Consider the following 16,611-nt stretch of genomic DNA (forward strand, 5'->3'; position numbering starts at 1 on the left):
ATCCTTTTTAGTGAGTAGTTATTGACAAAACATATTTCATAATAAAAATGTTGATGTTTCTTACTTTGGTCACATTTATTTTAGACAGAAAAACTGTTAGTTAGCAAATTTCATCTAATTGAGTTACTTTTGCAATGAGTTAAAAAGAGGCATAAATATAACTTTTTTTCTTTCTTTGGAATCAAATTTAAAAAAAAACATAAAATTTTTTCGGTTATGTAGATCCTGACGTAAATAATTTTGTTTTTATTGTTTGAGTTTCGATTTTATCATTAATGTTACTTAATTTTGCCTGTGACTGTATATATAGATATATATACAGTAAACTCCTGGTTAATCAAACCTCCAAGGGGTATAAGAATTGACTTCAAATAACCCAAAATTCGAATAACTGAAAATGATCTTTAAAGTGACCTACTTTAAGTTACTTTCAAATTTTAATAAAAGTAGAAAGTGAAAAAAGAAAAGAGCCTTGGAATGAAGTGTTTGTTAAGTTTTATCCTTGTTAAACATTAAATATTTTACAATTTATTGAAAAAATAGTCGATTTTTTTTTTTGTTGTTCCTTAAATGTGTTTTTTTATCGTCAAGGAGAGCAAAAAATTGTTTTAAATAACCGAAATTTCTAATAACTGCAGGTTCGAATAACTGCATTTCTGCATAACAGCATTTGCATGAGTTTGTTAAAGAAAATTCACAGGAAATGAAAATTGCTTCTAATAAGCAGAAAATTCTAATAAGTGCCATTTCGAATAACCGGGAGTTTACTGTATATTTATAAATATACATTTATATATATAATTTATACATATATATAATTTACATATATATATAATTCATATATATAATTTATACATTTATATATAATTTATATAGATATATATAATTTATATATTTATATATAATTTATATATTAATATATAATTTATATATTAATATATAATTTATATATATATATATATATATATATAGATATATATATATATATATATATATATATATATATATATATATATATATATATATATATATATATATATATATATATATAATTTATATATTTATATATAATTTATATATATATATATATAATTTATATTTACATATAATTTATATATATATATATATATATATATATATATTATATATATATATATATATATATATATATATATATATATATAATTTATATATATATAATTTATATGTATATATATATATAATTTATATGTATATATATATATAATTTGTATATATATATATATATATATATATATATAATTTATATCCATATATGTATAATTTATATATATATATATATATATATAATTTATATATTTATATATATAGTTTATTTATCTACATATTTTATATTTAAATATAAATTGTATATATAAATAGGTTATATGTATATATTTATATTTACTTTTTAATTTAATAATAATCATACTAATTCAATAACATTTTTTTTACATTTGCTTTCAGACTACTAATAGTACAAGTTTTATTTTTTGATTTAGATTTTGTATCTCAATGATATCCTGGCCTATCGATACGACATCCTGTAAATTGTATTTTTATATATAGCATAAATATATATACAAACACTCACACACACTCATAAATCTTAAAGAATATGTTTATATTTATATATATATATATATACATATATCTATCTATAAATTGTATATTTTAAGCTTTTTTATATTTATCATTGTATATTACTTTTTGTATTAAAATTTGATTTAGAAATATTGCAATAGCAGAGTTCAACCTACAATTTAGTTTTATTTGTCAAATCAATATATATTATAGCCACGTTTTATTACGTTAAATAATATTTTGCGATATTTTGTACAGCACATTTTAAGCGTTGATTCAACGTTATATTTTAACCATTACTCGACGTCTTTGAGTCACGTTAAATTGACATTTTACTAACAACGTTACAAATCTTTGCAAAATAGACTGGTTTAACAGCGTTTATGCAACGCTTTTTAGGTAACGTTTTTTCAACGCTAAGTTGCGATGTTTATTCAACGCTTTTTATGTAACGCTTTTTCAACGTTTAGTTGCGACGTTTTTGTAACGTCATTTAGTAACGCTTTTTCAACGTTACGCAACAACGTTTAATCAACGTCTATTAAACAGCGTTACATATCTTTGCAAAATCGATTACTTTGTCAACGTTTCCGCAACATCTTTTGCGACCGGTTTTCAACGTTGATTCAACGTTGACATGTTTGCTGGGATTTTAAGAAATATTCCAAAATATTCCTTTCTTAAAAAACGATAATTGAAAAATATTTTTTTAATGTAACTGGAAATACGCAGAAAGAGTTCTCCCTACAACACAAAAGCATCGAAATTTTTAAAAATATTACAAAAAACTTTCTACCACACCACCTATAAAAAAAAAAAAAAAAAATCTTAATTGCTGTCAATGTAGCACACTAGCTACACACGAGCACCCGTGATATGTTCAGACATGACAAGTCAAAATTTAAATTTGTTCATCTGTATATGAGAATTTTTTTTTTAAATATGTGGAGATGGAGGCCAAGAAAACAATATCACCAAATATTTACACAGCCCTCCCCCCCCCCCACCCTATCCTTTCCCCGTCCAAACTTGAGAACGGTGAGTTAGTAAAAGTTTCAAATTTATTATTTTATACTTAATTTAAATTAATCAAAAAGTTTTAAATTTATTATGTTAAACTAAAGTTAAATTAATCAAAAAGTTTTAAATTTTATTCTTTTAAAAATTTGCAACGTTTGAAAGTTCTGACCATGCAATGTTTTCAACCATCAAATTCTTTTTTGTGGGTGTGGTGGGGTTGGGTGCAATTACAGTTACTGTTTTAGCTTTTCCTTTGCTTCTGTATTTTACTATTCTATATTTTTATTCTATTTTAAAATAAATATTTAAAAATCAGATAGATAATAAACTATAATAAATGTTTTAAACAATTTTTATATATGATCGTATTTATGAAACAAAGACAGCAATCTTTTTTATATCATTATATTGAGACCTATTAAAAGTTGTCACAAGGTATATGGAGACCTATAGTTGTCTTAAGGTGTTTCAAAAGCTGTTATTTATCCCTTAATTTTGATCCTTACATTTTTGTTTTGACAAATTTCAGGACAGAGTTTGACATCTGTTTGATTTTTAAAACAATCAACTATTGTTGATTGTTTAGTTCAATAAGACAAGAGTCTATTAATAAAAGCTATTGTTTAAAATAATCTTTTAAGATTACCAAACAGATGTCTTAAAACTTGCGCAAGGTTAAGGTTTTTTGACGCTGCAACACTATACTTTTGTTATTTCAGTTTGTATTTTCGTTTTTACTTTTAAAAGAGAATGAAAGAAATAAAACATTTTTTTTTGTGGTTAGCAAGTTTTTTTTTTTTTTTTTGTTTTTTTAATTTTAATTTAACATATTGCGTTATACAAAGTTTCATAAGTTTAGTTGACTGTATTTTTGCGTAGTAGTTGTTTTAGTAAATTGAATTATTCAAGTAATTCACCGTTCAGACTTAAAAAAAAATGTAGTTTAATAAGCATATAATATAGGAATTTTTTGTAGTAAAAATAATATAAAAGGTTAAATAGTTTTCCCAAAACGTGGCACACAAGACCGTTATAATTTGGGTTTGACTTTAAACAAAAAAATTTAAATGCACTTGATATATAGATTTAAATTTACTATATACACTACTATCCATAATTATTTAAATAGGCATACTTTTTGATATAAGATATCAAAGTTTAATTTATTAAAGCCGTATTTAACATAAATAAAATATTTTATTGAATCTCGAGTTTTTTACATTTTATTTTATAATTTTTTTTTATAAATTACAAAATGTGACATTTTATAAAAAATAAATTACGTAACATTTTCCACCGTTACTAACTTTTTAATTTCAACCTATTTAATGTCACATTAAGTGTAACTTCAGTGGTTCGCATACTTTTTATATAACAGTTTCTTTAATCTTTTTACTAGCTTATCGCAAAATTTTTAAAAGAATCGTTTACTTTTTTACTTAAAGTAAATCAAAATAGTTATCGATACTTATAAGGACAGAAACAAACGTTACTTATATGAAACTTACTAATTATTAAAACAAGCAGATATCGAAATATTTATATTAAAGAATAATAAAATCACATATTATTTTTTTACGCACCATCGTCTAGAATAATTCTTTTATTACATAAAAGTATTATTCTCAACATATATTATTTATAACCTGTGTAAATGCACACATATTATATACATCAAAGGTCGATATGTGATATGTATTTAATTTATAATATTTATGTTTAACAATCACTTTCAGCGTTAAGTAAGATAACTATCGTCATAGGACCGACGACCAGCATACCGGCGCTGTTGGCTCTGGTATACATTTCATTACTCAAATTTTCAAAGAAGTATAAATAAATATAAAAAAATATAAAAATTTAGTAAAAAATTACTATATTTTACCATCTATGTTTCATAAAATTGTAATTTCAAATTTTTTTATTTTGCTTAATGAAAATCAAAACCGTTAATTTAAAAAAAATTTGTAATAAATTGGCAATTACATTTTTTTTTTGCCGTTGTTTTTTTATGTTGTCGCTATTTTGGCTATCGAAGTTGTCGCTTTAGACTTTAGAGGAGTTTTTTTTTTTGTTAATTATAGGACATCATGTTTTTCAACTATAGATACTATATATCGTAAAATAAAAGAGGGCCATTTTATGCCGCAGCACAAATTTTTGCTCATATATGAAATAATAACTTTGTGGCTTTTAAAATATAAAATAACTGTTTTTTTCTTTTAATAGTAGCAATACGCTTTTACCAAAAAAAAAAAATATGTATAATATCTTGTAGTGGGAACTTACACAGCCAAAAAACAAGAAAGTGAATAACTTTAAACATCTTTTGGCTGGTTACAAACACACTTACTAAAAGTTTTCAAATTTATTAGATTTTTTTTCAAACTAAAATAAAAGTATATATTCAGTGAGTTTGACATATAACTGTTATAACGCCGTTGATTAAAACTAGTAATCTTTAAACATATGGTAACTCAATGGTAACTTTTTTTTTGTTTTCATTAAAAAAACAAAATTGATTTAAAACAAAACAATTTTTGCCTCCCAATACAACTTAGGACGTTTAGCAATAATTCTGCTTATTTATCAAACATTTCAAAAATATAAGGTAAGTTGCATGTTGAGAGTGGATTGCTTAGTGAAATTGGCTTTTTTTTCTAAATGCTAATATAAAGAAATCCTGAGATTTTTTTAAACATGTTTGGAATGAATATGAGCGCCGATGAAATGAATAACCTAGTTTGTGTTAGATATGAATTAAAATAACGATACATAATAAATTATGGTTTTTTTTTCTTTACTCAAAATAACTTTTTTTTTCTTTACTCAAAAAAAAAGTTATTTTGGTAATGATAAACTTGATTTGCTAACAATTCAAAATTGAAAACTTTTACTGCAAGATTTTGGATCATTATTCCCTTTTAACAAAGCCGGCTGCAAAACTATTGATCGATGTTCTCTTTTAACAAAATTTGCTGCAATATTGTAAGACAATGTTCTTTTTTAACAAATTTTGTTTATCATAAAACAAAAAATTTTTCTAATATAATCAACTCCACTTCCGAGTTTTTTTTTTTTTTTAAATAAATGTGTTAAAACTACTAATACTATATTTGTATAGTTCTACTTTATGAAAAATGTTAATTTAAATATTTAAGCAATATATAAAGTATATTCTTTACACATTCAAAAACATAATAATAAACAATATATAAACAATGATAGCTATTCAAAGCAGATAGCAAAAAATTCAAAGCGGATAGCAAGAATAATGTCAAGAAAAAAAAAATATTCATGATAAACAAACTTGCAACTTGGATTCTCCACACTTAAAAATACTTTATCATTGAGACGAAAATAATGTAAATTTAATATTTGATCATCAAAATAAACCTAACAAAACTTCGCTTTTTAATTTTTGTCAAACAAAAGTAAAAGACAATAAAAAACCAGATACAAAGGAGGCACTTCAAGTTTCAGAAAGCCAAGAAATGTCTGATTTAGAAGGAATTCTGAGCTAATATTTAATAATCGAAAAAAACTGTAGTGTAATAATATGTAATAATCGAAAAAAACTGCTGTAAAAATGACACCAACAAACATGAAGCCTTGATACAAGTTGGAACACAAAAAGTTGGAACCCATAAAAATAGTTTATATATTGGCATGAAAATTAGTGTTAGGCGATTGATTTTGCAATATTTTTACTTTAAGATTTGATTGTTAATGATATATCGCTGATAAAAGTTTTAAACGTTTTAATAAGTTAATCGTAAAACACGTTTAACTAAAAACGTAGAAAACTTTAAATACTTATGTTAAGTAAAAGTTTCAATAAATCTGAATTTCCTCTAAATGCGAGTCAAAACTGGAACCAAAATTCGATGCATTTTAACTACAAAAATTACACCATTAAAAAAATAACCGTTTTAAAATAACTTGTAGTTGAAAACATATTCAAAATTCTACCGGTTTTTAATAAATTTAAAAATTTAAGATCTTTATTATAAATGATTTTTAAATTTAAGATGTTAAATGCTTCAAATACAAATAATAATAAAAAAAATACTCACTGCGGTAATTGATTTACGGTTCAATAGTTGTTTGATGAATTTGCCATAAGTTACTATTCAAAAACTTCATACTTTTCAAAAACCTCATAGTTGTTTTAAAAACAAATTTTCCATGCAGATAACAACTAAAAATGTTGAAAAAAAAGCAAAAATAAAATAAAAAAACAAACACTTAATGATCATTTTTAAAAAATTTCTTGCAGATAAAAAAATCAAATCAAATTAGACACAATGCTCACTGCATGGCGACCAATGACATTGTAGAAAGAAGAGAAAAAAGGAAGTGCAGAGTAAAAAAAATCTAAACCTAAAGTAAATCTATAAAAGATAAACTTTTAAATATAATAAATCATAATGAAATAAAACAAGCCAAGTAATATTCCAATAAATAAAAAATCCAATTTTTTAGTAGAGTCCACATTATTACATCATCATTCTAAATGATGACTTCTTTACAAGCATTTATAAAGTTTTGATTGCATCTTAAAGTTTTAACAAAATTGCATTTTTAAATACTCTTTTATTGAAAATATTGGAACGGGGTGAAAAAATGAAAAAAAAAAAAAAATTAAATATTTGTGCAAAAATATTAGATTATCACGGTAAATATTAAAGTATTAAATATTTAGGTCATTATATTATTACATATATATGTCTACATATTTATAATAATATAATATATATATCTATATATATATCTAACTCTTCTATATATATACCTAACTATTTAGTAATATTCTAATATTGCAAATTAATAATAATTCTAATATTACAAGCTCTTGGCTTTTTATCTGCAAAACTGTTTGTTCAATGGAAAATAATTAATTTATATTGGCCTTGTGTTTTGCAAAATAACGTTTATACAAACTGACATTTTACGCACAAAAATGAATTATGGCTTTCAATGGATGTCCAAGCAACATTATTACTAACAATTTTAGAGAAAATTTTTATTTTAATTTTTTTTTTAATAATTAGTGGTATTAAAATTGCAGTCTTTCTTTGGAGGAGATAGGATATTTTTTTTAAAGGGTGAACACAATATAATCCTTTATTATCTTCATTTATATTTTGAAAGTAATTATTGAAAGCAAATAAAAATCAAATTCATTTGCTAACGTTTTTTTATGGCTTTATATATTTGTGTTAGTTGAAATAATAGGGGAAATATCCCGAAGTTTGAGTTAACAAAGGATTTTTAAAACAAGACAGTTTAAAAGACAAAAACTCAAAAAAAAATTTTAGACAAACTTTTATTTGCTGTTTCAGATTAAAAAGATATTTTATTTAAATAAACTTTGTTCATTATATTTAAATACTTGCCAAGTTTGATAAATCTTCAAAGATAAGTTATGTATTTCTAAGTGGGTTGCTTCTGGTTTATTTAATAAATTTATTTTGCTTTAACTTACCAAGCAGTTTTGGTTACTGTTAATGCAGAAACTAAAACTGTTATACATTATATATTCATTTATGTTTACTATATAATCAAAATTTAAAGGAAAAAAAAAACAAACTTTAAGTCATACCTTTTTTATGTTATAAAAAGTATTTTGATTTTTTTTAGAATATCTTTTTTTTAAATCTAGGAAACTTCCAAAGATATTTCGTGCCAACCTCAGGAAAACCTCTCAATAAAAAAACACATGAATGATCAAACAAACTTAGATGATAAACTCAATTTAGATTACCAAGAAAATCTCAGTTCGATGTATAAAACCAACAAACCGTTAAAAATTTTTCTAAACTTAAAATAGTAACCCTTTTAATGGAACTTTTACTTACTTAATTTTACTAACTCAACCTTCAATGGAAGAAATAACTCAACCTTCAATGGAAGAAATGACTGGAAACTCTGAAAAAATTTTATGCGATGAAATTAATAAGGATGAAAATCAAAACGTTGAGGAAAAACTAATTCCAACATTACCGGTTTATGACGATCCGAATAAGCAAGAAAAAAATAGAAAAATTAGCTTAGCAAAGCGAAAACAGAATAAAGAAACTCAAGATTGTTACACAGAACTGAGGAAAGAGGAAGAGTTTGTATTGATAGTGTCAGAAGTAGTAAAAAAAGTAGATTTTGAAGATAAAGTAGATAATAAATCCGCCGAACTGTCTTATTCTCTTGTTGACAATAATTCAAACATAATAAGCGCAACGGATCAAAACAATAAAACTCAAAATCCCCATGATGACCAAGTTCAAAGTTATAACAACAAAAAGTATAATACTTTAAAAACAAATCAAGAAACCAGTTTTTGTAAAAAAGTTGGATTTATTGACAATAAAAGCCCTTTTACTAATGCCAGACAATCTATGATAGATAATACATCCTCAAGCGTTATTTCTGCTGATGAGGTAGTAAAGCGAATAACAGATAGCAGTCTTAACATTTCATCACCTTATCCACTAGATGCAGAGCAATTACACTTGCCACAATTGCCTTTTTTGCAGGAGACACTTGGAGAAGAGGAATGGGTTTCTAAGCACTTTAAAAAACAATTTACACTTAATGAAACTGAAACTGACTTAGATGCCTCACCAATTGTACACCCTGTACAAAATGTTCCAGTGCTAACAGTAGGAGAAATAAGAGCGAAAGTAGAACAGATAGTAAGTTTAAAAAATATAAGTTATACAAATAAAAACAAAATTGCTGAACTGAAGCAAATAGAGAAAGAACATTATAAACTATTTATCAACAACTAGCATATAAAAAGACTCAAGAAGAACTTAAGGAATTAGTTGAAGTACTCTCAGATTTAGGGTATTTAACCACAAAGCTAGGAGAGTTAAGCGGAGAGCTTAAGTATTACACAGATGCTGCAGTATTTTATCAATATGTCATTACTATACTAAACGAAAAACTAACTACTGAAAGTAAAAATTCATTTATCACACAAGAGCTAACAAATCCATATCATAAATTGACCAACATACAAGAGTTGATATTAACAGCAATTGATGGAGACCAAGGGAAAATGCCTGTTGTTAGTGAGGAAGCAACAAGTAATAAAAAAATATTATCGGAATTGCGACACAGAGCCGATCTAATAATGAAAATGATAGAGATGAATTATCGACAGGTTAACGCTGATCAGCAAGAAGAGAAACAAAAATTTCAAGCATTATATGTAAAAACAGCAAAATCGTTATTTGAAGAAACTGCTAATGTAATGCAAAAGTTGTTGGGTAAATTATACAATGATAGCGAATAGGAACTAACTATACCTCCCCCTTGTAAATATGCAGTAATAGGACTTGGTTCAATGGCACTAAAGCAAATGACGCCATATTCAGATTTGGAATTTGCTATTTTGATAGAAAATGAGGGTCAAGATAAATGCGAAGGTAGTAAGATAAAACAATACTTTAAAAACCTAAGCTATTTGGTAAACTTCAAGATAATTAATCTAGGAGAGACAATAATTCCTACCAGTAAGTATAAGGTAGATATGAGTCACTTAGTACACAGAGGAGTTAACTTTGATCTTGGAGGGAAAACACCGCTTGGCAGAATAGAAGGTGACAAACATTATGACTTAATAAAAACAATAGATTGGATGCTGTATTATGTGCGTAATGAAAAAGATAAAGCTAGTAAGATAGATAAGAACTTACCATATATTCTAGAAAAGGTTTGTTATGTTCATGGCGATGAGGAACTTGTAAAGGAATATCAAGGCAAAGTTACAGAGTTTTTGCACAGTAAGAATGACCAACATGGCAGATTTAACTATGAGACGAGAGCCATTAAGCTCCTCACAGAGAATGTTGTGGAAATTAGCTACACTAAGCAAACACTTAGTTTAAACTCTAAAAAAGGTGACTTAGACAAATTCAATCCTATATTTTTAGACCCTGCTGAAGGTAGATTATTTGACGTTAAACAAGAGATATACCGATTACCTGATCGTATGGTGTATAATCTTGGTATGTATTATGGTATTGAAGGAGATAGTGCTTGGGATACAATCAATAAATTAGAGGATAAACAGGTGATAACTACAGAGGCAGCGAAAAACCTCAAAAATGCAGTAACTTTCGCAACTACTCTAAGGTTAAAGACCTATCTATATCACAAAGCGCAAACAGAAGATATGTCGTTATTTGTAAGACCAGCTGAAACTGATTCGGAACTCAAAGCACAAGCAAAACAGATATTCCACTTATCGGAAGAAGATTTAGGAGAACAAGGTAGATTGTTCCAATATTGTTATACTGCATTACCGTTGCATAAAAGGTTAAAAGAGTTATGTAAGCAATATCAAACATTAGATTACACCAGTAAGGAAACCTTTTTTCAGGATAATAGATTTTATAGTGACGATAATGTTACAAAAGGGTTTATTCATTGTAGATTAGCACAATACACGAAAGCTCAATGCAATTTAGAGCAAGCGTTAGGTAGCTCAGAAAATAAAGATAACTTCGATTTAAGAATGACTTTAGGATACATTTATGATATATTTGGTAACAAAGATAAAGCAATTGAACAACTTCAGTATTGCTTAGACATGAAGAAATTCATCTATAAAGACCAACCTCATCCATTGGTTATCATTATTCTTAATAACCTAGGTGTTGCTTATCAAACGAAAGGGCAATATGATCAGGCGATTGCGTATCACACTCAATCTTTGGAGATGATAAAACTCATCTATAACGATCACCCTAACCCATATGTTGCAAAATATTACAATAACCTAGGCTTTGTGTATAGCATGAAAGGGAAACATGATAAAGCAATAAAGTATTTCACTAAAAGCTCGGAAGTTCATAAACTCATCTATAAAGACGAACCTCATCCATCTGTTGCAGAATCTTATAATAGCCTAGCAAACGTTTATGATAGCAAAGGGCAATATGATAAGGCGATAGAGTATTTTAGTAAAAGCTCGGAGATTTATAAACTCTTTTATAAAGAAGAACCTCATCCAGAAGTTGCTGATTTTTTTGATAATCTTGGGATTGTTTATGCCAATAAAATGCAATATGATAAGACAATAGAGTATTACACTCAAAGCTTGGAGATGAAGAAACTTTTCTATAAAGATGAACCTCATCCGTCTGTTGCTATTACTCTTATTAACCTAGGGAACGTTTATTGCGGGAAAACGCAATATGATGAGGCAATAAAGTATTACACTCAAAGCTTGGAGATGACGAAACTTTTCTATAAAGATAAACCTCATCCATGTGTTGCTAATACTCTTATTAACCTAGGGAATGTTTATTGCTGGAAAGCGCAATATGATGAGGCAATATTGTATTACACTCAAAGCTTGGAGATGAATAAACTTATTTATAAAGATGAACCTCATCCATCTGTTGCTAATTCTCTAAAAAACCTAGGGTTAGTGTATGTCAGTAAAGGGCAATATGATAAAGCGGAAAAGTGTTTCACTAAAACCTTGGCGATGGAAAAACTCATCTATAAAAAAGAACCTCACCCAGATGTTGCTTCTTCTCTTAGAAATATAGGGCTAGTACATGTCAATAAAGGGCGGTATGCTAAAGCGATAGAGTATTTCACTAAAAGCTTGGAGATGAAGAAACTCATCTATAAAAACCAACCTTACCTAGATGTTGCTGATATTCTTGATAACCTTGGGGGAGTGTATGGCTATAAAGGGCTTCAAGATAAGGCAATAGAGTGTTCAACTCAAAGCTTGGAGATGAAGAAAGTCATTTATAAAGACGAACCTCATCCAGATATTGCTTCTACTCTTAATAACCTAGGGAAATTTTATTACAACAAAGGGCAACATGATCAGGCGATAGAGTATTTAACTCAAAGCTTGGAGATGATGAAAGTCATCTATAAAAACAAACCACATCCATTAGTTGCTACTACTCTTAATAACCTAGGAAACATTTATTACATGGAAAGGCAAGATGATAAAGCGGTAGAGTATCACAATCAAAGCTTGGAGATGAAGAAACTCATCTATAAAAACGAACTTCATCTATCTTATGCAGAATCTTATAATAGCCTAGGGAACGTTTATAAAAGTAAAGGGCAATGTGATAAAGCAATAGAGTATTTTACTAAAAGCTCGGAGATTTATAAACTCTTTTATAAGGAAGAACCTCATCCAGAAGTTGCTGATTTTCTTGGTAATCTAGGGATTGCTTATGCCGAAAAAACACAATATGATAAGGCAATAGAGTATTGCAATCAAAACTTGGAGATGGCAAAACTTTTCTATAAAGGTGAACCTCATCCATCTGTTGCTAATACTCTTATTAACCTAGGAAACGTTTATTCCTGGAAAGCGCAATATGATGAGGCAATAGAGTTTTACACTCAAAGCTTGGAAATGAATAAACTCATTTATAAAGATGAACCTCATCCATCTGTTGCTAATTCTCTAAATAACCTAGGGTTAGTGTTTGTCAGTAAAGGGCAAAATGATAAAGCGGTAGAGTGTTTTAATAAAACCATGGAGATGGAAAAACTTATCTATAAAAAACAACCTCACCCAGATGTTGCTTCTACTCTTAGTTACCTCGGGCTAGTACATGTCAATAAAGGGCAACATGATAAAGCAATAGAGTATTTCACTAAAAGCTTGGAGATGAAGAAACTCATCTATAAAAACCAACCTTACCTAGATGTTGCTGATATTCTTGATAACCTTGGGGGAGTGTATGGCCATAAAGGGCTTCAAGATAAGGCGATTGAGTGTTTAACTCAAAGCTTGGAGATGAAGAAAGTCATCTATAAAGACGAACCTCATCCAGATGTTGCTCATACTCTTAATAACCTAGGAAGTGTTTATGAAAGTAAAGGGCAACATGATCAGGGAAAAGAGTATTTTACTAAAAGCTCGGAGATTTATAAACTCTTCTATAAAGAAGAACCTCAGTCGTCTGTTGCAAAGTCTCTTAAAAACCTTGTGAACAATTATTAAAGGAAATGGCAATGTGATAAGGCAACAGAGTATCACAGTCAAAGCTTGGAGACGAAGAATCTCATCTATAAATATGAAACTTACCAATCTGTTGCTGATTCTCCTTTAAACCTGGAGAGTGTTAAATGTTGTAATTGAAGTTTATATTGAAAGTTGTAACTTGTAATATGATTTATAAATTTCTCGCATGCAGCACAACGTTACAATTTTAAAAGTTTTCTTTTAAATCATTTAAAAATAAATGTCAGATAAAACCTGCGTACATAATTTCTCCCACGCAAACCAATTGCACCTCTCTGTGATCATCATGGATCAAAATCAAGAGCAACAATCTTCTGAGTATCAAAGGGGTATCCGTCGTTCGTGATTGCTTATCGGCATGGGTATTTTGGTTTCCTTGAACATGTTGTCAGTCTCCAGATGATTCGCATCCTCAATTGCGAGGGTGATCTCCATGTTTTCGCCGCAATTTGTCTTATTATTGCCAGCCTCTACTACGATATCTGCCACATTGTTTATTCAAGCTTGCTGGGTTCCGTTTCTCGGTCTGACGGTACTTGTTCTAACACAACCCGAGTAATGGTAACTGGATGCCCTTTCATCAAATATCGTGCCTTGGGTGGCAAAAGCCACTCACTGTTGACAACTCGTGAGTTTTTAGGCGCAATCATTGACAGCTAAGTCTTTTTGTCCAATACTTTGATCATTTCGGCATAGTCGTGCAGTTTACTCATCGGACTTGGTTCCTCTTCGTCAATTTAAAAATTGTACCAATAAATAGCCTCTGATATTGAAATATTTTACTGCTTTGCCACTCTCTTGACAGTTTGGTGGTGTCTTTCATTGATGTTTATCCCTTAAGGACAATAAGAAGCTCAATGCTTTAAACGCACCCCCAACTTTAAATAATATTTCTAGTCTATTTACTTCGAAATGCATTGCCATTGTTCGTTACAATTTCTTTTAGTGCTCCCTTCTTGCAAAATATGGACTTCAACTGTCGAATTACTGCAATGCTTCCCTGAGAGTGTGGCAGCTGACGCCACAGTGCGAATTTTAAAGGCCCACAATTGATCATGCTCAAATAACTTTTCACTCTATAAAGAATGATATCCTTACCTAATCTTGTCTAATTTTTTTTGACTTTTATTTTGCCGTGTATGCACGCAATAGGTACCAGATCTATGGATTGGCATGGTTTACACTCCCAAATACTTCTTGTAAATTTTCCTTTGTTAAGAACAGACGGGAACATCTTCCGAACAAATTGCAAAGTTCTACGACTCCAAAACCTCCAGTCCATATGCGTATTTTCAAAATTAATTTTCTATCCCTCAATGCCAATCCTTCACAATTTGTATCATTGTTAAGTTTTAACAATCTGATCCACAGACCGGTTATTCTAATTAAGGAGTCGGCGAAGTTGTCCTTTTACGATATTAGATTTACGTTGACATCCAAGTTATAGTCGTCAACCAACTTCCGGAACAAATTTATTTTTTGCCGTTTAAGAAGTTCCGCTGACGCTTTTGATCTCATTCTGGAATTCGGCTTACAGCTTTAGAAATCTCTAAAGAAACCATTAAAGAGTATGTGAACAACTGGAGTGTTTTGAACTTCGCAGCCAGATCAATAATTTACACCGCATAATATGTCGTTTAGCTCTGCCGTGTTTATGTGAACGTCAGATCTAACTTTACGCAGCCATGTTGCATCTTTAACAGTGACTCCTCCAATTTGGACTAGAGCTCGAAATGCCAAAGAACTAGCTCCAACCTTTACTTTAACCTCATCACCACCCACTTTTTTTTCTCTACGAGCAGGGTCATTTTCTTCCACCCTCTCCAACTCTTCTTCCAGCACACATCTTATCCCACATCATGGACCTCATCACCTTCCCCCCCCCCCCCTATTGTTCAAAGAAACCATCTTCCGTTTAATAATACTGCAAGCAAAGTGCAACCAACCGCACACCGGCAAGTGGCTCACGAACTGCCCACAAATGGAGAAAACCGTCCTCTCCAAAAATGTCCGTGGAGTTTTCTTCAGCCGTTTGCCTCTGGACCATATTAATTTGTCGCCAACCTTCTTCACGGCCAAATTGAACGCTTGAGTTACACCACCATCTATCTATTCGCCATCCTTACTTTTCAAGCCATATTTGGAAAAATGTTTCTACGTACAAAAACATCATCTACGTATGCCGATGTCCTTCTTTTCAATTTTTCATCTTGTTCAACAATGGCACTCACTACTGATTTTAGGATCAATATGATCATTGGTGCCACTTTAAGTCCAAGACTATATCGCGACAGGTAAAAACGTTTTTTGATAAACATCACCGTTTGATACGGCCATAGTATCTGAGCGGATTTCAGCTGGAGAAATGCTTTTCGCAGGTCGATAGTTTCTGGGTTGCGACCCATTTGTTTATACTGGTTCAACTTTTCAGCACAGACGTGTTCTCTTATAAATGTCTTAATGAACCTATTGGTTTACCTCCAGTCTAACAACGGTGGAACTTTGTTTTAATTGCATTTGACCACTGCCATTTGTGGAAGCTCGACATTTGGCGATCCCATTGTATATTCATCATATTCCAATGACCATCTTGGCTTTTTCAACTTCCGTATTTTGCTCTCATACTCTTGTTTATCTTTATCCGGAATCTCGTAATGAGAAACAGTTTTCGTAGATAACTTCGAATCGTCTCCTTTTTTCTATATCTCTTTAACTGTCTAGTCCACTCCATCGAAGGCTTGGTCCCGTTTCTTGATTTTAAGTCGCATTTTTTCTTCGTTTTTGCTAACGCACGAACAATTCCCCCAATGCTCGCTTTACCTGACGGACGAATGATAAGCCATCCTTGCAATTGTATTGAACTTGTTCCAAGCATCGCATCTGCTTCAAATGGTTGGAAACTTGCACATAGAATCTGATCCCGTGCAAAGACATTGATAACCTCAAGCAAAACCATTGTCATTCCAACATAT

At 29.3% G+C, this 16,611-nt stretch overlaps 1 protein-coding gene across 1 annotated transcript in view; it reads left to right on the top strand.

Annotated features, from left to right (window-relative positions):
* LOC136075300 (tetratricopeptide repeat protein 28-like) overlaps positions 1-13,618 on the top strand; it is a 32,791-nt gene extending 19,173 nt beyond the window's left edge. The window contains exon 2 of the mRNA XM_065787962.1: positions 8,288-13,618. Coding sequence (XP_065644034.1) covers positions 9,971-13,618 — 3,648 coding nt within the window. The 5' untranslated portion in view covers positions 8,288-9,970. The remainder of the gene's footprint in view (positions 1-8,287) is intronic.
* The last annotated feature ends 2,993 nt before the right edge of the window (positions 13,619-16,611 follow it).

This window comes from Hydra vulgaris, chromosome 01, assembly GCF_038396675.1.
Source record: "Hydra vulgaris chromosome 01, alternate assembly HydraT2T_AEP".
In the NCBI taxonomy this organism is placed as follows: domain Eukaryota; kingdom Metazoa; phylum Cnidaria; class Hydrozoa; order Anthoathecata; family Hydridae; genus Hydra; species Hydra vulgaris.